The sequence below is a fragment of the Chenopodium quinoa genome, unplaced genomic scaffold (genome assembly GCF_001683475.1).
Source record: "Chenopodium quinoa cultivar QQ74 unplaced genomic scaffold, ASM168347v1, whole genome shotgun sequence".
NCBI lineage: Eukaryota > Viridiplantae > Streptophyta > Magnoliopsida > Caryophyllales > Amaranthaceae > Chenopodium > Chenopodium quinoa.
In genome coordinates, this window is record NW_018743292.1 from 10,419,617 (window position 1) to 10,445,982 (window position 26,366).

Genomic DNA, 26,366 nt, shown 5'->3' on the forward strand with positions numbered 1-26,366 from the left:
CCGTTTCAAATGAGAAAGAGGAACTGAGGATAAAAGGCTCGGTCTGAATTCAAAATAGACACTTTAGGGCATGTTTGACATATTTTTTTGTTTTTTGTTTTTTAAATTATCAGGATTTTATTAAGTTTGACTAATTTTTTATTCATTATATGATATATATAATATGATTTTGAAAATAAAAAAACTAAAAAACACAAAACCACAACAATGCCAAACATCATCCTCACATTCTGTCTCCCCTCTCCCCTCTTTTATTTCTTGTCAAAAAATTTTCACTCACATTTTCTTTATTTCCTCCTCTCAAAAGCATCACTTTTCTTAAACCTCTACCCTTCTCAACCTATCTCTAATTTCTCATCCCCACTAGGCTCTAGCCTTTCTTCTTTACTCCTCTCCCCCACCACTTCTGAATTATGCCCCATCCCCTCCTCTCCTCCACCATTTTGAGGCCTAACACTTTCTAAAATAACCCCTTCTTCTAAAACAAGTGTACTCCCCTGTTAATTATGCACCCCTTCCCCACACTCTCCACCTTTGCTAATCCCTCCTCCCCCTTCAGTTTTCCCCTTCTCTCCCATTACATCACCTCCCTTCCCCTTAGCCCTTTCAACCATTCAGAGCACAAGCTTCGCACCACTACTATCAACGACGTTTAAATCAGCCTCTTTGCTCCGTGGAGAACCCTTATCCGGAATACTTTCATGTGTAGCAGGTGAGGAGAAAACTAATTTTCTTGCAGCTCCTACCGGCCCCACCTCGATAACATCTGGATCATTATAAGAAGGAGCTTTTTATTTGCGGTCGAGAGTCTTAGCTTGTCAAGCCACGCTTTCTCGAAATCTCTTTCAGCCATATCAACTCTAATTCTTTTTCTTGGAGATGCACGAAGCCATGGTCCATATTGATAGGCCATCTTTGTATCACCCTCCTTTGCTTGTTCTTTGTATTGGCATTCCTTTTCGGTATGATCGAGCCTCCCACAAAAGAAACAAAAGTCTGCCAATCGTTCATATTTTAGGTCAATCCAGCGAGATTGATTTTGTCCAGAAGCAAGGAACAAGCCACTACGGAAAGGCTTGTTTATATCTACCAAAACCTTAATGCGCATACATTCTCCCCAGCCTAGGGGATCTGAGTCGTCCAGTTTGATGAAACCACCTAGAAATTCACCTACATCATACATGACAGCCACTGAGCGTTTATTTAGAGGAACGTCTTATTTCTGACGGCTGTTCGTCCCCTTCAACTTCCTGTAAAAGAAGTAATTTTTCATCAAAAAACCAGGGCCTTCCTTCAAGAACTCGATCTTTGTCTTCCTCGCAAAAGAATTGGAAAACAAATAAGTTCGTCTCAACAACCCTAATTGCAAATTTTTCCTTTAGTTTCCACACATTCATTAGGGTTCGTTTCATCGCTTCCATATTGTACGGTTTAACAGTCCACAATTTCCCTACCAAGTTAAGGTGCAATTGAACAAAATTTCCAACCTAAATATTATTTTGTCCCCATTAAAAAACATAAAAAAAATAAAATAAAAATTGAAAAAGTAAAGTTTCCCTAGTAATATAAAAAAAAAGAGTAAATGTATTAAAATAACATATTATTCCAAAATTGTCGTCATTAAGGGTAAGAAAATTGTTAACTCTCATGAATAATGCAAAGTATAACTCTTTTTTTGAGGGAAGGTATGTCAATGTTTATTCAATTTGCAAAGTGATCACAAAATAATCATAGATAGATAAGTGGTACAAAAGGGATAAAAAAAAAAAACAATAGAACTATTTCCGTGTTCTAGAATCATAGACAAATCGCAAATGTTGTTTTTGTTATCACTTTTCTTTGGACATACTGTCAAGATGTTCTTTAATTGTTTATTATGACGCTTTTGTCTATTATTACTTTGCAATTATACCCCATAAACAAAAACAGGGTTAAATGTTCGACACATAAATTCAATTATGATGCATCTCATAATTGAGTTCCTGAAAGGAAGCTATATCTTTTATATTTTAAGCATCTTACTTAGAGCTAGGATAACTCTCTCAAGATTCATAAGTTATGAACGCAATTCCACTTGAATGTTTTCAGCTGCAAGTCCTGCAGGTATGTCAAAGTGTCAAATCACATACTAGTTTAATCTCACTTTCGTCCTGGTTCGTATACTGCAGATTGTGTTAATATACATTCATGACTATCTCATATACCCAACTGGGCTAGTTCCTCCTAAAGCAATGTAATAACTCAGTTGGGAGTCTTGGGACTGATTGCTCTTGTTAACAAGAGATGCAGATATTGACAGTACTTGTGGTTCGTATTTCTTACAGGAGGATCTTGGGTGCAAAGATTTTAAACTTGACTAGTCGTTCTTCGCTTATATCAATTTAGTAGTTGTGCCATTATAGCTGCTGGTTATCTGTTCCTATCATCAACCTTGCCATAGACGATTTGATCCCAGAACTGTACATGGTGTCATCTATTCTTAATACACCGTCCATTCATTTATGCTTTGTCAATTATTTTGTCTAATTCGTTTTCCATTTCTTTCAGTGTATTCATTACGCCGAACCACAACCACAAGCATATGGTATAAGATCATACTCATATAAATCTAGCCACATATCTTGCATTTGGATCAGTTCTACTAAAAAGTCATGCAGATGTTAACATCAGATTTTGGGGGATGTTTAATGCGAAAACACTAGCACAAATGACACTCTCTTGGTTCCCAACTGCAGTAAATAAATCATTTATTACACATATCTGGGTGTGCTCTGCTCTGTGCAGAATTCTTGGCCATTGATTCACATATATATCAAATGTACATGTTATTTATCCTCAAATCACTACATAGAAAGATTTTTGGAGTTTGGGGCATAGCTTACGAGTTACAAATTTGCAAGGAAGAATAAATCTCTTCTAGTCGGGCAAGAGAAAGCCTCTATGCTAGGGAGGCGAAGTTCTGTATCTGCAGATAAGCATAACCGCTGTATGATTGTTCCATCTACAGTTAATATGGTTGCAGAAGCTATAGAAAGAAAAGACACTTACTGGTATAATTTTGCCTTCTAACTCTTCCCTTTCAGTTCTCCATATCTGCTTCTTGTTAATTTTTGGGTTATCTCGTTGTGCTGAGAACCTTCTGCTGGCTGCAGGTTTGTTCGGACAAAAGTACCAAGCAATCTGGTTGTACAAATTGGAAAGAAGCGAAAATTCCACCTGCATATTGTATACAAGTTTCCCTCTCTCCTCTATTTTCTAAATCCTGCCTTTAAATGAAAATTCTTTCTTAATTTATTCTCATAGTGTCACATTTCATTTATTCTATTCCTTACTGACTGTATGTGTTATAACTGTCAGATATATAAATTTCACACATCGTATATATTAAGTACAGATTTTTAATGTGAAACAATGAGAAGTTTTTTAAGGATTTTGGGGATTTTCATTGTTAATTTCAAGGACGTAGTTATAAAAATGTTCTGTAGAATGTTTTTATAATAAAATAAAAATGTTGTCTAGTCCTTGATGATTTAAGATTTTATGAAAATGCTAAGGTCCGTCTTATAAACTTGGGTACGAGTACATCTTAAGTTCAAATTGGGGGACATCTATTTTGCGTATCATGATCATGAGGGTGTTATTAAGTTATTTGGGAACTTATGAAGGATGCATTTGGGGAAGCCTAGAGAATATTTTAGGTCTTCTGGGTTGTGATACGGATGTGTTTATGTGTGGAGTTTTATAGTTCAATTCTTTTACAGTTCAATTTAGTTATCTAAGCTACTTTCTCATCCTGCTAAATTCTTGAGAAGTATGGCTTTATCCCATGCTTCTTGCTCTTTGCCGTCCTAAGCTAACATGATACTTCTTTATTCTTGTTCATTTTTAGCTTCCTATGATCTCAAGAAGTGCCTATCTGAATAGAATTGTGTTTGAGAAGAAAAATGCTGGCATGAGCATTAACAACTTACATGTCGAACTGAATAACCTTCCGGGTGGAGCTGAGGTATTCGAGCTGATAGTGAAGTTCTGTTATGGTTGGAAAGTAGAGCTAACAGCTAATAATGCTGCACCATTATACTGTGCTGCAAAGTTCTTGGAAATGGTTGATGATCTAGAGACTGGTAACCTCATTTCCAGGACCGAAACTTTCTTAAGCTTCATAATATTTTCTTCCTGGAAAGACACATTCCAAGTTCTGAAAACCTGTGAAACAATTTCTTCATATGCCAGAGATTTGCAGATCCAGAGAAGGTGCTCTGAGGCGATTGCTTGGAAAGTTTGTACAAATCCAACTGCAATCTCTCTTGGCGATGATGAATCACAATGCTTCAATTTTTGGGTGGAAAATCACACTGATTTTTCATATGAGAAAAAAATAGCAGAGAATTGGTGGTTTGAAGATGTTTCATTGCTTAGAATTGATCATTTCATTGAAGTAATGACTTTCATTAGAAAGAAAGGAGTTAAACCCGAGGTTTTGGGGTCCTGCATAGCCTACTGGACTGCTAAATGGCTGTCGAGAATCTCATTTGGGGTTCGGATACCAACCCACAAAAGCATAAACCATCAAGTAAGAAGGGTGATTGTTGAGAGCTTAATTCGGATAATACCTGTTGAGGAAAACTCAGTACCTAGCAATTTCTTGCTTCATCTTTTGAAGCTTGGTTTGATGATGAAAATCGATGCCAGTTTATTGTCTAATCTGGAGAAAAGAATCGCCTCAACCTTGGAGAACTGTCAACCAGTAGACCTCTTGGTTAAAAATTATGGAGAAAGTGAGACTTTGTATGATGTTAACATTGTAGCAAGGATAGTGGATGCTTATGTTTCACTTGCTTCTAGAAATTCTGCGTCGAAGATCTTTGTAGTTGCAAGGCTAGTGGATGGCTTTCTGGCACTTATAGCAAGGGACAAGACTCTTCCAGTTGATGATTTTCGAATGCTTGCAGAATTATTCCCAAAGAATGTTAGATACTCTGATGACAATCTCTACAGAGCTATAGATAGATACCTCAAGGTATGCTCTCAATAAGATCTTTTTACTCAGTTTGATTTAAAGGTCATTTTTTTTTTTTTTTTTCACTTTGTGGTTAAGTTTTGCTAATTAAGATAATAATTCAAATATGGTGTACTGCATGTATTTGCAATGTGTATGTTGATTTGAGTCAATTATGTTTGAAATGCAGGCACACCCAAACTTGTCTGAGGAGGAGAGGGAAGGGGTATGCAGAGTCATGGAGTACCATAAGCTATCACAAGAAGCACGTGAGCACGCGATGAAGAATGATAGGCTGCCATTGAATATGAACGCACAATTTATGCTTCTTCAGCAAGTGAACATGGTGAAGTCAATGGTAAACGAAGGGTCAATGTACAGAAGAACAAGTGCACAGATGATTATCAGCAAGCAAAGCGAATGCTTCAAGGTTCAAAAACAGATGAAGATTATGAAACAAGAGGTTGAAAACTTGAAGAATGAGTTGAATAAGGTGCAGCTATGTAGAGTATATATAAAAAAACTCGCTAGGAAATTGTAAGTTGAAAATAAGGCTAAATTTCTGTTTGTGGTACTCTGATCTGTCTTTAAGCACCAACATAACGTGATAATTCAACTTTAAACGTTTTGTCTAATAAAGGTGTGTGTGCTAATGCATTGGTAAAAAGCATTATTTCTAAAATTAGTAAATTTGATCAGTACATAAGCGATAATATAAGAGAGGATCAACAAAAACAATGAGTTGACAGCACTATTATATTTCTAAATTGTTTTAAATTACCACCCAAAATGACTCCATTTTAAAAATACCCACCTGTTTAATTTTTTATTTTATTTTATTTTACTACCCCTTAAATTAAAAAGTTACTCAGATTCTCACCTTTTTCAAAATTCCGGTGTTTTTTTCCGTCTGTGGGCCCCACCTAACGGCTACTTACTACTATTTTAACCCTTTTGACTGATTCCCCCCACCCCCCCCCCCCTCATTTTTCTCTTTATAACAGCTCTCCCAACTTCAATTCGCATTTCCTTCACCAAATTCCGCTATAATTGGTGTAAATAGGTAGATTTGGGAATTAGGGTTCATGGGACAATTCAATTGGGTGTTTTCAACAATTGGGCGTCTTCAATGGCTCCCCGTTTTCCCTGCTTTTTCTTTCAGCATCGCAGGAGTTGTTCTCGCCGTCGGCGGCGACGTCGGATTTGGAGCCATTTTTCCAGACGTTATCTCTGCTTTGCTTGAAGTGTTTTCGTTGAGTGCGGCTCCTTCCTCTGCCTCCCATGGTGGTTTCAGGTTAGAAGGAGGAGAGAGAAAATGAAGCAGGAAAATGGAGAAGAGAAGGAAAAACCACCGGAAAGAGGGAAATGGAGGTGGGGCCTCCCATGGTGGTTTCAGGTAAGAAGGAAAATGGAGAAAATGGAGAAAATGAAGCAGGAAAGAGGTTTTGCGGTTGATGCAGCGGAAAATGGAAATGGAGGTGGGCCCACAAATGGAAAATCAGTCAAAAACCACCGAAATTTTGAAAAAGGTGGGAATTAGAATAATTTTTTAATTTAAGGGTTGGTAAAATAAAAAAAAAAAAAAAAAATTAAACGGGTGGTTATTTTGAAATAAGTGTCATTTTTGGGTGGTAATTTAAAAATTTTCCATATATTTATTTTTTAAAAAAGAATTACAGCATGTCTTCAAAAACAAATGGGAAATTATCAATGATACCCCCCAGGTATTGGTTTTTATCAATGATACACATCATTAAACTTTCATTATCACCGGTACACCTAAACTTTTCCCTAAATACCTACCATGACCTTGACCGTTAACTAAACGTTAATGAAGCTGTGTTGGTCTAACTTGGCTTGACTAAAATGCCCCCCACGCATTAACCCTCCCTCCAAGCCCAACCAACAACATTAAATTCCAAAAATTTGATCGTTCATCTTCTTCACTCTCTCCCTGGCCCTGTTCTTCTTCTTCTGTAAGACCCTAATTGACGCTGGAGTGAAGCAAAATCCTTGGAGATTTAGCGATACTTTGTGGATTTTAAAAGGTTAGTGCTTATTTCTCTCTGGAATTTTGGATTTTTTGGTTTAAATTGTTAGGTTTAAGTTAATGTATGTATGCTTGTGTAATTTGTTGGTTATGATAACAATTTGGAATTGGTGTTGGATTTTGCTCTTAGACATTCTAGATTTCCATATGATCATGTTTGCGTGGTAAATTTTGGATTTTTTTAGATATATAATTCCATATGATCATGTTTGCGTGTTTTTGTGTGTGCATGTTGAGCCTAGGTTTAAATTAGTTTAATTTCATCTGAATTTGCAAAATGAGTGACAAGGTTGTGTTGAGATTTAAGTATAAGGTGCATAATGTTGACATTGAAGCTGATCCAGATATGTGCAATCTCATGGATTTGATGATAAAATTTGAAGATAGGTTACAGAAAAAGGGAGTAGTTATATTGAACCCTATATTTGCTTATGCATATAAAGGAAAGCATGTGCCTATTTGGGATGATGGTGGTATGATTAGTATGTTTAGGACCTTCCCTAATGCTGATATTTTTGAGATTTTGGTTGGGACTACTGAAAATTCAACTTTCATGAATGATTTAGTGTCTGAGCTTAGGGGGAAAAAAAATAGCTGCTGAACAAGCCAACCAAGCTTTGCATGAACCACCTCCTCTTAATCAACTACCACCTGAAAATGTACCACTTGTTAATCAACTACCACCTGAAGATGTACCACCTCTTAATGTCCAAGCTGTTAATCTTTTTGACCAAGCTTCAAACCCTGTTACTTCACTTGAACACCCTTCTAATTATGGAAGGAGCAAGCTACAACCTAGGAGGAGATTTAGACTGACATACCAATCAACTCCTCAAGCAACAATTCCTGAATCTCCTGTTAACCCCTCATTAGAAGAGCTTGATAGTAGGATTTTAAATTATGACCCAGATGCTACCTTCAGTGATTTACATGAGGAGTTTGAACTGAATAGTGCTAACCAGTCTGCAAAAGATTACACTAAGGGTAGGAAGGATTTTGAGAAGTACATGGAGAAGGTTAAGGGTAAGGGTGAAGGCAAGGGTAAGGGTAAGGAAGTTGCTGGTTCTTCTGGTGGTACAGCAAAGGGCAAGGGTAAGGGTAAAACCATATGTTCTGGTGGTGAGAAGTTACCCCCATCTCCTATGTCACCACACACTGTTTTTAAGACACTAGCTGTTAGAAGAAGCCCTAGGTTTTCACCAGCACAAACTACTACCAAGCAACCTACTGCCATTTTTTCATCTAGTCCAAACACTAGAGGTCCAAATCCAACCACTAACCTGTTGCTTTTTCTAGAAAAATTCCTAAGAGTACACAAATTAGGAAGGGCATTTAGATTGGTGCTAAAGTTAGAGTCAGTGCTAAGCCAAATGAGGTTAAGAAAAGCACTGAACCAAATGCTAGAAGGAGAGTCAATTTTGTTAGTGACTCTAGTGGTGATGGGGGTTGTGATGACATTGATGATGGGGATTATGATGACAGTGATGATGGGGATTATGATGATATTGGTGGTGTGTCTGATGAAGATTCAGATGGTGAAGTCATCCCTGATGGTGATGTACCAGAAGATGAGCTGTTTGAGATGGGAGAGGTTCCCCAAATAGAAGACAATTGGGACCAGGGTTTTTGGTCTGGTTTCATAGATGATGATGATGATGATGATGATGATGATGATGATGACTACTTTCAGCAGCTGTATAGGCATGGTGAAATGTATGAAGAGGTGAAATTTGGGAAGATTGTACTTAGACCCTGGATGATTTTCATAGACAAGGCTCATTTAAGGGAAACTTTGAAAGATTATGCAGTGCAGGAAGGTTTTGCTTTACAGGTTATTGCTGCAGACAATAAGAGATACACTGTGACATGTTATGCACAGTGTTGTGAGTGGAGATTACATGCTAGTAGGTTAGTTGATGGTAAGACATGGGCAATAAAGAAAATATGGCCAGATGTTCATAACTGTAGGGGTTTGGAAACCTACAACCCTATCTGTTCTGTGAAGTGGGCTGCTCCTAAGGTGATGGAAGATATTAGGGCTGATCCTGACATTCCAGGCAAAGCATTGAATGAACTGCTGTTTCAGAGGTTTGGAATATATATGAAACAAGCTTCATTGTACAAGCTGAAGAGGTATGTGATTGAAAAACTGTTTGGTGGTCATGATGAGTTTTACTCTCTTATGCCAAGGTATGCTGACATGATATGCTTCACTAATCCTGAGTCAAAGGCATTTGTAGCTTGGGAACTAAGTGAAAGCATTCCTAGGGTCAATCTGTTCTCAAGTATTTTCATAAGTTTTGCTGGACAATGGAAGGATTTTCTAGGAGGTTGCAGGCCTTTGATTGGGGTTGATGGGGCACATTTGAAGGGCAATTATGGTGGTGTTCTACTGTCTGCAGTATCATTAGATGGCAACAATGAGATTTATCCAATAGCATATGCCATAGTGAGAGCTGAAGACAAAGAAAGTTGGGGATATTTCTTCAGGCATCTTCACAACATAGTCATGCAGTCAAGTAGACAACATTGGACAATTATATCTGACAGACAAAAGGAATACATTTCTTACCTGTTGAATTTAGCTTTTCTATACATAACTTTTTAGTACTAAACCTAGAGTATTTTGTGGCTTGCACCAACAGGGAGTTGATCTTGCTCTGACACAAGTATGGCCTGATGCAAGTAGGAGGTATTGCTGCAGACATTTGAGCAGGAATTTCAAAAAAAGAATTCCCAGGTCCTTTGATGTATACTTTGTTCTGGAGGGCATGCAATGCAACAAATCAGTTCACCTTCAGAAAAGCAATGGAAAAGTTGCAAAAGGAAGGAGAAGATGATGTTATGACTTGGTTTGCTGATTTAGGAGATCAGTCAAAATGGAACAAACATAAGTTCGATCCAAATGTGTGCAATGACTCAAACACCTTTAATTTTGTTGAGAGTTTTAACTCGACACTAGGTGTTGACAGGTGCAGACCTGTCTTAACCCTGCTTGAAGGTAATACTTCTACATTTGGCTTATTATTACTTCTCATAAAAGATCAATTGATTTTGTGTTCTAATAATAGTAATTGGCATAATTGGCAGGTATTAGAAGAGTTTATATGGTCAGGATTGCTTCAAGGAGTGAAAGAGCACAAAGTTAGGAGGATAATGATTTATGCCCCAAAATTGCAAAGCTGGTCAGGGAAATCAGCAAAGCAACCTCCACCTGCAGAGCTTTTCAGTCAAGTCCAGGAGAGTATGAGACATGAGGGGAAGTCCCAGTTTCCTCTAAGTTTCAACACCAAAATTTGCTCATGTGGAGCTTAGCAACTCTCTGGTACCACCTGCAGACATGCAGTGAGGGCAATGCTTCATGCTAAGGTTGATCCTCACAATTATGTAAGCTCCTGGTATACTACAAGAACCTACAAGGAAGTTTATAGCTATGTTATAAACCCTGTTCCTGATTCAAGTCAGTGGCCACCTGTTGATGCTAACCACCCCCCTCACATTCATCCCCCTAAGATAAAGAGGGGTGTTGGTAGGCCAAGTAGAAACAGGAAGAGAGAAGAAGGTGAAGACCAACCAGGGAAGAGGTCTAGAACAATTAAATGCAGCAACTGTGGGAATCTAGGGCACATTGCTAGAACTTGCAAAGGGGGTTTGACTGGAAAGGAACTTAAGTCAGTTCAGGCCATGGTTGTTAAAAACCCAAGAGTGAGGGATCAATCAAATGCTGCAAGGCAAACTAGAGCGCAGTCCAAAGCTGCAGCATCTGCAACAGAGCTCTCATCATCACAATTGGCAAGCCAACCACAAGACTTGTCACAATCTCAACCTTGACATTTGATATCATAGATGCATGAGTAGTTCTGTAGGTTTTGATTTACTTTTAACAAATTTATGTAGGTTTTTGAACAGGTTTTATAAGCTTTAAATACTGTTGAACTTGTTTTATTTCATTGTTGAACTTAGTACTAAATTGGCAGCAGTACTTGCTATGATTTTTTGTATGGCAATGCAACATTACTTAATTGCTAGATTGATATATATGAGTTTTTGTATGAAATAAGTTTCAGTACTTAATTGCTATTATTTTTGCACTTAAAAAAGTACAATTAAATCAAAAACTTGCAAGATTATACCAAAATACACCACTTTCATTTATTTCAAAGTAAAACACCAATACAACTTAGTTCATCTATTTCAAACCAACAAATTAAAGGCAACTATTTCAAAACAACAAAAACTTGCAAGATTATACCAAAATACACCACTTTCATTTATTTCAAAGTAAAACACCAATACAACTTAGTTCATCTATTTCAAACCAACAAATTAAAGGCAACTATTTCAAAACAACAATCAACAACACCAAATACATCACCACAGCCAATTTCACAACCAAATACAAAAAATCAGCAAATTCATCCGTCTTGTGCATAAACTCTGCAAATTTTGCCCTTAATGCTTGTACAGACGATGCTTCAGCCATGGAACCTTGCCTCCCTCCTATGTCCCTTACAATCTGATCTTCAGTCACCCACATGAAGAATTCACATAACCTGCATTTATAATATGGCCTTCCAAGATTAGCTGTAGAGTTAGAAAACCTAATGTCTGCAGATCTTGGAGGTTAGCAGTTGCAATTCATGACTTTAAACCAATCACCTCTTCCATTTCTATTGCTTGAAGATGAAGCCCTGCCAGAGGAAGCCCAGCCAGATGAAGCCATTGATTTTCCTGAGGAAAAAAAAATGAAAGCAAAAAGAAAAAAGAAGAGCGTGAGTGGAAAGGGGGAGTGCAAACAGGAAGGGAAGGTGTATAAGTAGGGGAAATTTCACAAAAAAGGAGGGGAAAATGGAAGGGAAATTTGGAGGGAAATTAACCTTTAAAACTATTAGGTTTTCAAGTAATTCAATAACAAGAACTACTTTAACAATTGTGGGAACAAAACCTAACTGTGTATAATCAAAATCAAATTATACAATAATCCAAATACAAACCAATGTATTTCAACCAAACACCAAATTGCCAAAGTATTACAGAAAATACAATGAAAACACTAGTTGTGAAAGATAATATACTTGCCTCTACTCCAAGCTTTAACAACCAACATGAACATGAGAAAACCGGTGACCACTTGAGTCTCAATCCTTGACACACTGACTTAGGCGTATGAATACATTCCTAAAGAGTTTAATTTCCCCCACAATGGTGCTTGGATTTGATCCGGAAATACTCTTTGAGATACAAAAGTCAGCCCAATTGTTCTTTGCACTAAGAATCAAATTGATGATGAATAATTCACAAAGAAGGCAAAATTCAAGAAGATTTCTCACAAAAGTTTGCAAGATTTTTGAAAGAAATTATGGAGAATAACTTAGGGAGAATATCAGAGAATAATGTTCTGTGTTTTTCTTTCGGAAAAACTCATTCTTTATCAAATAGAATCAATCGTCGTATAAAACCGCAAAACGGCAAAAAGCGCGGGCGCGAGCGAAGAGGCGCGGGCGCGCCACCTGCCCGCGCGGGGGCGCCTCCTTCTTTGCCTAAAAACTTCGATTTTTCCAGAAAGATAGCGCGATTTATGCGCGGTTTGGGCGCGGGTCGCGCCATGTCATGACGCGGGCGCGCCTCCAAAATTTTCCAGATTTTCCAGAAACTCATCGTGGTTTATGCGCGGTTTTGTCGCAGGTCGCGCCTAGCTGGCGCGATCGCGATTCCATAGAGCGAACGCTCCACTCCGACACTCTAAATTATTAACAAAAACGCTGAACACAGCTTCATTAACGTTTAGTTAACGGTCAAGGTCACGGTAGGTATTTAGGGAAAAGTTTAGTTGTACCGGTGATAATGAAAGTTTAATGATGTGTATCATTGATAGAAGTCAAAACCTGGGGGGTATCATTGATAATTTCCCAAAACAAAAAGAATTACAGCAAAGACATCTAGCTTAAAATTTGGGCATAAACCATGTAGGAGCAAAAACCCTGGACAAGGTATCGTTGCCTTGGTAAAAGCGTTTGATCACTCTGGACGCCATGTCAAACTTACCCATGTCCTTTCCATGGGGTATAGTATTTAACACAAACCCCCGATTCTTACCATCAATAAAGTAAATAGCATTATGCTGACAATTAGGGAGCTTTGATTTATGAACACTCATGACAGAGTTACAATTGCCTTGCGTACTGTGAAATCAATGGTAGCCCATTCATCAAAATCAAGGGATGGTAGGCTTAGTTGAGCTTTAGTGATGGGATTAAATATCGAAACTTGCTTGTCGTCGTAGCCGCCTATCATCACAATCCATCCATACCTCGAACCCCAACACCGCCTCCTAGAGGCTTGTGGTATATTCAATTCTAAACAGTAAACACTTATTTTTGTCATGTTAAATAGATTTTCTTACGACCCAAACAAACCTCATCCTCGTGATCGTGCTCATGCTCGGCTACCCTATTTCGTTTAACCATGATGAAAACATCATTCCATGAACTACATACTGCGGAAAAATGTATTAAGTCCTCAATTAATCCAATTTCATTCCATTGTAATGAGTAGACCATTAGGTTCAGGGGCGGATCCAATGTGGGTTCACTGATTTTCTGAAAAAAATTAAAAACTTTTTTTTTTTAAAAAAAAAAGTGAAATAGTTTTAAATAGAATATTTGTGTATTATATGGCAACAAATATAGCTGTAGCTCAGTGGTTGTTTTTACTTCCCATCACACTAGAGTTGTGGGTTCAAAACCCATAACTCACACTTTTTTTGCTAAATCCATAACCCATAACCCATAACTCCTGACTTCCTGAGACCTGAGTTCTTACTGCCTTCCCTCTTCCTCATTCCCCCAAATTGCAAAACCCTAACCCATCTCTTCCCGATTTATTTCTCGTGTTCCACTGTTCCGGCTGTCCCCACTCCGCCGCAGCCGAGCAACGCTGCCAACGCACGCAGCCTCGCAGACTCGCAGTCGTCGCAGCCCCTCAGCCAGTCAGCCGTAGTGAGGTAAGGGATTAAGTGAATTTGGGGTTTTTTCATCTAATGTAATTATGTAATTTACTCTCAATTTGTGGATTTTTTGCTAAATCGTTAATTTCATAAGCTAATATAGTAATATACATTACGAATTTACTTCTCAAGTTCTCAATTTGGGGATTTTTTTGCTAAATCGTTAATTACTTAATTTCATATGCTAATAGCCTAATATAGTAATATACATTACGAATTTACTTCTCAAGTTCTTAATTTAGGGATTTGTTTTGCTAAATTGTAGAATTTCATATGCTATTTCACCGTATATTTGACTAATTTGAGTATTTGAGCCGTAATGCCGTATAATAGTATAATTTCTGTTTAATTCATGAAATTCTGTCACAAGCATTCTTTCTTACTGTTGTTGAAACTATGATCATTATTATCAGCACTAATATAATAATGTTGCTACTAAAACATGAGATTATTACTTTATATGTGTGACGAGCTGTTATAGTTTTGCCTGCTAGCAATATTGTCAGTTCATAAATGGGATCACAATGAGTCTAGTCTAGTATAAAAACAAATATTTTATTCAAACGCTCGATTTTTACCGAATTTTATAACGAATCTATAATAAAGATATACAAGTAACCAATATGGATGTATTAGAAATTGTAATAAAGCTGTAGCACAGACCGTATATTTGACTAATTTGAGTTTTTGAGCCGTAATGCCGTATAATAGTATAATTTCTGTTTAATTTATATTGATTTAATACTTGATAATTTGATATTGTCATATTGATTATTGAATTTATCATTCATTCATTGATTTCATTCTGCAATCTGCATTTATCATGTGTGAGTAGGACTGAGCAGTATATGCCATTATATTTTTATTCCTTTGTTAATTACAATTTCAAACTTCCGAAGTTTCGAACCCACACTTCGAAAATCCCGGAGATTAGGGTCATCAACTGCACTAACAACTTAATTATAATTAATAATTTATTAGGTAATAGATAGTTTAATGTATGTATAGGTACTAAGTGACTAAGAATTTTTTTAATTTTTTTATTCACTTTTATCTTATTCGTTAATTCGGTTTTTTGTTTTAAGAAAAAAAAAAAAATTTGAGGAACGTTAGTTTGGTTTATTGTGATGTCTATAATGACAAACTAGATGAAACCCGTGCGATACACGGTTTGTTTGAATTTTTTAACATAACTTTTTTTATGTGCTAAAATTTGTGATATATTTAGATAAATTTCCTAATATCAAAAGATAATTTGTTTATATTTAATTAATTTAAACTTAAAAATCTCATTCGCCAATTTTGCTTATGTGGTATTTGAATTATTTAATTCTAAAAGACATTAATAATCTCTTATTTAATTGGCTACAACTAAAATTTTTAATTCTCCATGGCGAGCTAAGAAAATTAAATCCTACGTGGCTCTCTAAAAACTCAGGAAAAAACTACCCTTTATATATATACTAGTTTTGTGCCCGGACGATGCCCAGATGGTTGATAAAAGTTTATGATACACTTTTTAAATTGAATGTTAAATACGGTCATAAATCCCTTTTGATAATGCAAGATATGTACACATACTGAACTAAAATTATATTTTATTGAATTGAAACTATTTTTTTTATCAAAACTAAAATTATTTCTCCTGATTAAAACTTATATTCTCTATTGTTTTTGTAAATAAATTAAAGATATTATAAATGAATCTTATTTTAAATAACTTTTCAAAACAAATTTTATGATGAAAATAGTACCGAGTTATAAGATATTTATTTAAGTTAGGATTAATTTTATATATATGAAATATTAGAAATATATCGATAATAAAACTATATACAACATTATTTTCTTTAATTTAAAAATCTATCCAAACTTTTTAAAATGAATTTGAAATAGAACAGAGTTATAGGATATTTATTAAAATTTATGGTTAATTTTGTATATATGAAATATTAGAATTCTATCGATTATAAAACTCTATACAACAATTTTATCTTAAAAAATTTATCCAACGACGTTTGGTGAAAAACTGAAATGTCAAGTGTCGCGGTCTTGTAGCCTGATTGTGAGACCGGCTTTATATATTAGTGGTATGATATGATATTATATGATATATTAGATTTCAAGGTTATGGCGGAGTTACTTTTATTTTTTTTTTTTTTTTTTTTTTTTTTTGAGGGGAAGAAAAAAGATTTCATAAATAAAATATAGCCTAATGGCACTTACAAAAAATTCCTAGAAAAACAAAAATTCCAATACAAATAATTAGACTTAAACAGTTTTTATCCTATTATACTAATGACATGCAAATTTAAGTACTTTAACCGAAAACAAACTAGTCTAATTAAAATAAAAAATATTCTCACACTTTTATAATAAAGATAGTATTTTATACAAGTAATATTATAAGATATAATTTTTTTTTATGCAAATATTAAAAGATAAAAAAAAATTTTGATGCAAATATTAAAAGATAAAAATTTGATAATTGAATAATTAATTAAACGTACTACTTTTGGTGTAATCCCAAGACTCTTATATATATATACTAAACAAAAAGGTTCAAGTATAATTCAAAAATATTCAACATAAGATTTTTCTTACAAAAAATATTTGAACCATGAAAGAAGAACAACACAATGATCAAAGTAGCGATGATCCCGCCAATGAAAGACAATTAGATTTCTTCAATAACTTTCCTCCCGGTTACAGATTTAATCCCTACGACGAAGAACTCATCCTTTACTATCTCAATCCCAAGATCAATGGCCAAGTTTTGCCCCCAAATCGCATGCATGAAGTCAATATTTACGCAAATCATCCTAGCGTTATCACAAGTATGTAAGATTAAAACTTTACATTAAAAACCTTTAGCTTCCATGATAGTTTTGAGACATAAAATTTATAAATTCTAGAGAGCGAATCATGCTAAATTTTTAATCAAATTATTGGCATGCCATACATGATGATTGATTGATGACTGATGCTATATATTACGAGTAATACTGGAGTATAATACAAATTAGTCTTTTGATTAAAATTTAATTTTGGTGACACACTTATAAAAGGCCGTACAATATACCAGTAATGGTACCCTTAATCATTTAATTGTAGGAAGACTATTACCTTGTCCATCCATCAAATTGCCTTTGATTTTTCTTTACTCCAATGTAAAAAACATAAAACGAATGAATTATCCGATCCCCCATTAAAACAAAACCAGAATAAAATAAAAAAAATAAAATAAAAAAAAAATAAAAGAGAAGAAGAAGATCGACAAGAATTCTCAGCTCTTTAAAAGTGTTGAGAAAATTTATCATAATTTTAATTTTATATCTTAAGTTTTTTTTTTTTTTTTTTATAAGGATTATTTATATTTAACTTAATGAACAATTTTTTTTTAATATGTCAAAAGTCAACTCAATGAATGGATAAGATAAATTTTATTAATTGGAGTGTTTAAGATACACTCAGTCAAGGCTACAATTTTAATGTAGCTATTGTAAAACTATCCTATAATTGTACTGTTTTTTTTTTTTTTTTTTTTTATAGTAATACAATTAACTGTTGCTAGTATTTATTAACTTCGTAGTGCTATTCACATACGAAGTACATCATTTTGTTCCTAAAGAAAAAGTACATTATTTTGTATCATATTTTTTTTTTCCGTCTATTCGATTTTATTATGCGGCCGCATAAAGTTTGATGTTCTGGAGTTTCTTTAATCTTCTGGTCTTCTAATTAGCACCTAAACATTGAAAATAAAATAAAATCAAACGGTGGATATATTGCTCTTTGTGTTTTGCATGCTGATTCTACACTATTAGGTTTTCAGCATCTTGTCTCTTTGAAGACATTTAATAAAAAAATTACTCTTATTGTTTTATATGGCTTAATCGTTAAAATAAAATCTTTTGTTAACTTCGAGTTATCTTAGTTTTTTTTGCATTAAAATTGACTTTGCTTTTAATATTACCGGGTTAATTTGTAATTGTAATGTTGATTTATTTACAGGATGCTATCCCGCACAAGATGGGAGGTGGTACTTCTTTACCCCAAGAGAAAAAATGTATCCTAATGGGGGTCGTCCGAAACGAAGCGCATCGAACGGTAAATGGAAAGCCATATCAAGACCATTCGATATTACCGATAAGCGTTATGGAATACTTATTGGACACAAAAGAATTTTAGCTTACGAGGAAATAGGCGATTCTAATGAAAAGACTTTGAATCACAAGAAAAAGTCTAAAAAGACTTTGAGTCATAAGAAAAAAGATGATGATTCTAAACCAATTACGACCATTTGGGGCATGTACGAATATTGGATCCATGAATCGTCCGAAATACTTCAATTGAAAAAAGATTATCCGAGTACAAGGGTATGTAATTATCTTACTCAATACTTAGCTATTTATATTGTTTGCTCATTAAAACTCTCTGGTCTAAAAAAAATAATGGGAAAAAAAAAAAAGAAAAAAATTAACCAATGGTAACTTAATAAACTTAAACTTAATTGTAACTTTTTTGACTAAAATTATACCGTCTCACATAATAAAGCTTGTTAATAATCCATTACTTCAATTGGAATATATGAATAGTGCATAATCTAAATGTTGTAAATAAAAATAACCGACATTTTATAATCGACTAAAATTTCCACTTAATTCTTTGTTATTTGTATGTATATTAAATGTTAACGTATTAATTAATTTTATTTTGACAAACTTGTATACAGTTGGATTACGTGCTATGTATCATATACAAAAAGGAAAACAAAGGAAAAGGCAGAAAGAAGTCGAAAAATTCACCACTAGTAGCGACTGATAAAAAGGAAGGACAACTTGTACTGAATGACAAACGTGCTGAGAACGCGGCCGTCGGTACTACAATCGAGCATCCCTGCACTAGTCTTCCAATCCCATCAGCCTTCGAGGTTGGAAGTACAAGCAGTAGTACCATAAACCTTGCTGAGAACGCAGCCGTCGGTACTATAATCGGGCATCCCTGCACTAGTCTTCTTATCCCATCAGCCTTCGAGGTTGGAAGTACAAGCAGTAGTACCATAAACCTTGCTGAGAACGCAGCCATCGGTACTATAATCGGGCATCCCTGCACTAGTCTTCTTATCCCATCAGCCTTCGAGGTTGGAAGTACAAGCAGTAGTGGTAGCATAAAACCTGCTGAGAACGTAGATGTCGGTACTACAATCGAGCATCCCTGCACCAGTTCTTCAATGCCATCAACCTTCGAGGTTGGAAGTACAAGCAATAGCACCATAAATGAATATCCCGGCCACACAAGTATGCCATCAACGTTCGAGGTTGGTAATACAAGTAGTAATACTAATAATGCTACTTATAATTTCGACGACATAATGATGGACCTTTCGTGGTTGAACGAGTATATTTAAAAGAGTTATTTGATTTATAGAATTCTGAAAATATAAGATTATGGAATTTCTTGCTAGAGGTAAAGGTAGTGGTCGGAATTTTGAGCTAGTAGATTTTATTTATTTTAGATTGTTAAGACAAACAAAGCCCCTCGCCATTTTTCTTTCTTCATTTCACAATCCTATTGTTTTATCCATTTTCCTCCCTCATAGCTTTTAAGTCTTTTTTACAATTGAACACAACTAAGAATGGTCTCTTAAAATGTTTCTCTCTCTCTCTCTCTTAACCTTGTCTCCCTAAATAAATATGAGGAGAACAGGGGAGAAGAAGAAATGAATTCGTAATTGAAAAGGGAGGGGGGGGGGTCTTTTAAAAAGGTCAAACATTTCCAACGGTCATTGCCAAGTAATCATCTTACCTCCACATTACCTTCAACAACCGGTTAAAAAAATATCCTATTCATGAAAGATGGGTGTCAAAGGTTATATTATTGCGAAATAAACCAAAGGTCATCTTATTTATGGAAGATGGATGAAAGGTCATAATATCCCGACAATTCCAAGTATTGGAAAATAAATTTCTGGGATATAGAGGAAATACTAACCACGTTCACCAATATTGGAAATGCTGCAAATTTTACAAATATAAGTTTTGCAAATTTGAGAATATCTAAGTTTAAAAGAAATCATCCTTGCAAAACACTTTGATGGTTATACAAATTTTAGTCAACACCCGCTTTTTAATGTCAAATCCTCTTCTTTATATGTAGAGCAGCTGTATAATATTAATGACTTTACAAAATTTAGAAAGTTTTCTTTATATATTCCACAATTACATTAAAGATGATTTCTTGTATATCTTCCTTCTATAAGGATGGTTTCCTCCATCTCTGTCTAGAATCTCCTCTTTTAATATTCCTCTAGCCTCTGTATGTAAATATTGTTGATCTTACAGCAACCACGGTTTAATTAGCAATAGAAATTGTAATAACACTAATTCATTTAACAATATGCAAAACAATAATTATTGAAATGTTGGGCATGTATATTAATAATGCAAGAGTACATATATGGGCCAAGTATAGACGAATTGTTGGAAACTAAGAATATCATGATATATTGATATATGTACATACAATGATACAAGTAATCTAATGAACAAAATTGAGTGAAAAAAAAAATAATAAAATAATGAAAAGTACCTAGGAGATGAAAACCCAAAGAAATCAAAAGGACAAAAAAATTACCAGTAAACCAATGAAACAAAGAGTTATAAGTTTGTGAGCAGAAAGTTATGAAAACTTGAACTCGTACATGTAATCTAGAGCTGAGGAGCATGGTTGTGACCTTTGAATGGGGCTGATCTTTGGCTCTTTGTTGACTGTTGCCTCTCAACTCCAATTGTGTTCAGTTAAATCTTTGATGTACCTCTGTCATCCTCTCTTTGATTATAAATGACACATCAAAACAATCTAGAGGAGTCAATCCTAAACCCAAACTAAGAATCTTCTTATCATTATCCTGTGACTCCTGTCACCACCCTCATCCCTCCATTTTCATTCACAGGTTCTGGATTATCCACACAACCAAAAAATTACCATTATAATGAAGCAGTCAAAGATCAAAATTGAATATAAAATTTGAAAGATGAATTCACAATTTGAGGTAAACTAAATAGTCCTTCACATGATCCAAATACAATAACAAAAACGGATAGTCAACAGAAAAACTTCCACAAAATGAGCAGATAATACACAACTGATTGTACTAAACTAAACATAGCAGGCATATCCATTTTCAAAATAATTGCTTCATTTTCAGACAGCTCTTCGTCTACTATATGCTTTTCTGTTCAAGGTATTGCTTTTTCTGTTGTCTAATTCATTAACCAATCTTGAGCAAGAAAGCAAACAATTGAGTAAACCAGGAAATATAAAAACAAAATTCAACAATTACACAATCATGTCAAAAATTCCAGCATAATCAAACAAATAAATATTGGCAATATGAAAAAAAAGGTCACGAATTTAACAAGTGTCTAATTAAACCAGTGGTCTGTGTGGTCGAGTAATTGTTTCTGCAGAAAAGCAAAGCACGGAAGGGGGGTTTAGGGTCTGATTGAACCAGTGGTTTTGCATAATCGACCATACTTTGATTTTACCTTTGTCGTTACCAAAAATTGTCCTCTAAAGTTGTCGTTCCTCAGGTGACGTTAGTGGCATCATCATCTTCTTTTATGCATACAGGTTGTTAACACTTTGATTATCAGATCATCATTTCTACTGCATTCGAACACTAATAAAAGCATAAATAATTTCAAAAGTCAAATGGAGTAAAATTAGACACTACCTTAAGTTATAGTAAACCAAGTAAGTCAATAGTTCTTTTTTCTTGTAAGTAAATCCATTACTTTTGAGTTGGAAAACCCATTCTGTCATCACAACTACCATCCATGTAACAACTATAATTTCCATCCTACACCCGAGTGAAGTTTTACACTTTTACACCCTTTCAAATTCCCCTCACCATTTACTCATGAAGCTGACCAAATTGGGAGGCAAATGTGTGTGAGTGCGAAATTACACCCGTTGTAGGATATACATAATATGTAACAACAGTTAACACGCTATAAGCCTATTATGATGAAATTTCAATGCAAAATAGGCTCTCAAACTCAACAAGAACACGTCGTAATTCGATGAAAATGCACAAAGTGACTGCACAAATTATAGAATGAAGGTTCATAAAATACTAAAATTTCTATGGGCATAAATTATAGAATGAAGGTTCATAAAATAATTTGTGCTAAAATAATTTTTTTTACCCATATTAATAATTTGAAACTTTTGAAATTAAATTCCGGAAAAATACAAATAAATATTATAAATAAAATAAAATTTGATTTATAAAATATTTAATAATACGGGGGATAACAAAAGGTTGAAGGAAAAATTTTACTCTGTAATTTTGTATTACATTTCAGCATATGAAGCACAAACTTAGTGACTAAGATCATATAGCACTGTCATTCTCTAATTTCTCCATGAAGCTATGCTGCAAGCTCAAGCTCAAACTACCATCCTACTTATGCTGATCTACAATAAACCTAAAATAGCTTATCCATACCAGAAACCACAACTGAAACTACAAATTATGAACATCCCATGCCAATGCCCCTTCATGACTATATCCTATGGCAGAGTTTAAAACAACAATGTTATCTTAAGTAAACTGTTCAAATAAATTAAAAAGTAGTAGTGAGCCAATGATGAAACCTATAAGAAGTATATATGATATTGAGAACGCAAAGGACCTGCTTGAACAAATCATATAGAGAAGTGGCCTAAATTAGCAACCATTGCTTCAGCTCTTGTAATCGCATAGCTCACTTATTGTTGAACAATTGGACATCAAACCAAATGATTAGTCCTTGTCTAATTCATACTCATAGGACTAATGCTCAATTGCTCAAGAAAGACAATGGGATTTCCTAATTTCACTGCTTCTTCTTATTAAACTATATAATCCTATCAGTTTCTTCATGTTCAACAAGCAATTTCTAAGGTTTAACCTAATCATACCTAAACATACCAATCCTGTCATTATAGCTGCACACATTATACTAATACAAAACAATATAAACTAAGTTAACTAACTACCATCATTCACCAAGAAACATCAACTCGACTAATAGACAAAACAGAGTCAGTAATTACAGATATGTTTAGAGCTAAACTCTTAGTTAAAAAGCTTTGACATCATAAACAGGCAACATTTTGTCAAAAGGTGAGGTAAAACGAACAAATTTTACCAGCAAATCCGCTTGTTAAATCTTTCATAACTTTAGTATATATATGAGCAATATTTCAATACTTTGCCAAAGAAGACCCCTAAATTGGATATGCTAAAATAAAAATTTATGATAATGTGAAATTGAACCCTAGATTGTGGAACAGATATTTGAATTAGCAACCACATTTGACTCAATTATTATAATTATCTGATTGGGCTCAAAAAATCATATTACCTCCATTAAATGTAATGTGCAACTTTCGAGTACTATTTGTGAGATATAAAATATTCTAAAGTTGCACATAACATTTAACAGAGGTAGTATTAATTTTTCTTGCTTGAAAAAATTCAACATAAATAGCAATGGAAAATTCAAGCAACAAATCCGCTTGTTAAATCCCTCACAACTTTAAAAAATATGACAAATATTTCAATAAAAATGCCATTCAGCAATTATGTATCAAAATAATGATTTTGAGCCAAAAAACCAAATAAAAGCAAGATTGAGATGTCTTATATTTTGGATATTGTTTCATGATTGTCGAATCCTCGTCTCCTATTTTTAGGAGTCCCCTCTGGTACAAATTTGTGTCATTGGCATGTGAGATCACACTTAGATATGTACCCAAACATAGCTGTTGCCTGTAGGTTGTATTGTATCTAGGTAGAATAGGCATGCAGAACATGATATTAGATATTGGGGTTTAGAGTCTCAAATTTCATAAAAAGGTTAAGGCAGCAATTAATAGAACAGTGAAGAGCCCCAAGGGTCAATAATGATGCATTTCTACTGATAGGGATAGGACAAATAGGCAAAAACATCAAATATGTAACATGCATAATCTGCAAAGCAAAGGCAAGCTCATATTAGACATCACTACTAACTTAATAACAATAGAATACTAAGATAATGTGAACAAAGAACGAGTCACCGTCTTAAAATCCAAAGAGCAGGCAAAAGTTACAGAAAATGGAGATAAAAGTGGTAAGCTTACCTTCAAACCAACATCGGGTGAGTAGATTGTAGCAGTTCTGAATGCTCACGATCTTTGGAATTCCTCCAACTTTTGTTCCATGGACAAACTCCATAATACCCTAAGAACTTTCATTTGAGACACCAATGTATCTTGCCTACATGTGTACATGACAGTGTGTTAATGCAGCAAAACAACAACAATAAAGGCAGGAAGTAGCAACAAAAAAATAATAAAAATAACTTACATGACAAAAATGCATGCCAACAAGGAAATTTCATAACACAATTTTTGTACACAAGTAGATACAAAACTACAACAAAAATTGAGACAATGGGTGATCCTAGAAGTTATAAAAAAGAGGGAAAAGGAAGCAAGCGAGCGAAAAATAAGACAGGAGAAGAAACAGCTGAGAAGATGGGTGAGTTGTGAACATATTACTATGTGCTTCAATTGATATGGTTTCTAATATAGGCATTAGAACATGGGCCTTGTCGTGGTTTCTCCACATACTAAAAACAATTACATTTTTCTTGAAATGAGGGGAGTATTATTCCCTTAAATATAATTTTCTACTTAAATTCTGCCTTCCTCGTAACAATAAACAAGTAAAAGGAAAACCTTCTTTATCAAAATTAGTTTAAAAAAATTGAAAAGTAAAATCCCCCCTCATGAGATGTATTACTACTTTTAAAAATTAAATTAAACCTTAAGAAATGGTGGCTTGCGTAGTTGGATAACTTGTGACCATTAGCCAGTTCTGCAAACATGATCCTAAGTTTTTTACAAGCTCAAAATCTTGTCACTCCAATAAACAGTCATCGAACACTCTAACTAAAGAATCCATGTAATTGATTAAATTAAGTTGGTTGTTAATTGATTTATAAGAGAGAAGCATAATATATGCATTGTACTTGACAACATACATATGTGCATTTCATTTATAACAATTCCTGTAATATACCCTATTTCTTTTTAAAAATTCTAGGCCCGGTTATGGAAGGACCTTAATAAAATGAAAATATGTGCAAGATGCAATGACCCTCACATGCTTCCTATAAGCTGTCTATACCCTTCTTTCATCAATAACTTCTTGCAAGGCCTCAAGTTGCTCCTCAAATGGCATACTTTCCCTCCAGTTATTGTCATCGTTAAAAAAATTCAAGGTATGGCATGAAGCTGCACAATAAAAAACAAACATAGGGAAATGGTTTAGTCACAAAATCTAAAAGATTGGGATTTTCAGATGATCAATAAAAGTAGAGTTAAGATGATTTCAATACATTCTATTATCTGTGCATAATTAAACATTCTATAATCAGAATACAGGAAAAGTAATAAGGTACGAAGGGAAATGTTTCCTTATAAACCTCAACAAAAGAAAAAGAAGAATAAAGTGTCCCCTCCTATGAATAAAAAAAAAAAAACTCAGTCTGATTCATTAGATTAATTCAACAGATTTACATTATATAATAGACCTCTTCACATGACCAAGATTAGATTTCACTCAACTGAATCTTTAAAAATACCAGAAAAATATGAAACACATACAAGAGCTGAAACAGTGATTCTGTGTGGTCAAGCATACTTTGATTTTACCTTTTTTGTAGCAAAAAATCGGCATCTTAAGTAGTCTTTCTTCAAGTGACGCTAGTGGCACCATCATCATCTTCCTTCATACATGACCATTGATAAGCAAAAAAATTGCGATTAGAGGATTTGAAGATGACAAAAATATTCAAATAACATAATTCATAGCTCAAAATGAGGCTAGAAACCAATAACTCACAAAATGGTTTTAGAATTGACTGATTTTAGCTAATCCTATGCTTTCTATAGCTATTGATATAGAAGCTGCAATAATAATTCCTATAGTGGTCTAGTGGATTGGCTTCATCCTTAAGTACTTTACCCTGTCTACAGTGAGCTCAAGCAGATCAACAACTTTCATTGAATATTATCGCAGAATTGAGAATGAAACTATATATCATTCATTTATGAGTTTATTATATGTAAGTTGATGAAGAACAATGGGATAAGAAATGGATGAAAAGTAAAACTTACAATAGCATGAACAAAGCAATAGAAGCTTAGGAGTTCATCTTAAGCAAGTACTTTGGATCTAGCAACTCCATTACCACTATTATCGCTACTAT

General features: G+C 34.5%; 2 protein-coding genes across 2 annotated transcripts; both read left to right on the forward strand.

Annotated features, from left to right (window-relative positions):
* The first annotated feature begins 2,288 nt into the window (after window positions 1-2,288).
* On the forward strand, window positions 2,289-5,666 carry LOC110736972 (root phototropism protein 3-like). The gene is made up of 4 exons (XM_021917316.1): window positions 2,289-3,050; window positions 3,153-3,225; window positions 3,890-5,020; window positions 5,190-5,666. The coding sequence occupies exons 1-4, from the start codon at window positions 2,941-2,943 to the stop codon at window positions 5,538-5,540; spliced, it is 1,665 nt and encodes a 554-aa protein (XP_021773008.1). The 5' UTR covers window positions 2,289-2,940; the 3' UTR covers window positions 5,541-5,666.
* Window positions 5,667-13,802: 8,136 nt separating this feature from the next.
* On the forward strand, window positions 13,803-19,624 carry LOC110736974. Its single transcript, XM_021917318.1, has 3 exons — window positions 13,803-14,052; window positions 18,070-18,434; window positions 18,791-19,624. Exons 2-3 carry the CDS (start codon window positions 18,123-18,125, stop codon window positions 19,463-19,465), a joined length of 987 nt encoding a protein of 328 aa, XP_021773010.1. The 5' UTR covers window positions 13,803-14,052; window positions 18,070-18,122; the 3' UTR covers window positions 19,466-19,624.
* Window positions 19,625-26,366: the final 6,742 nt, after the last annotated feature.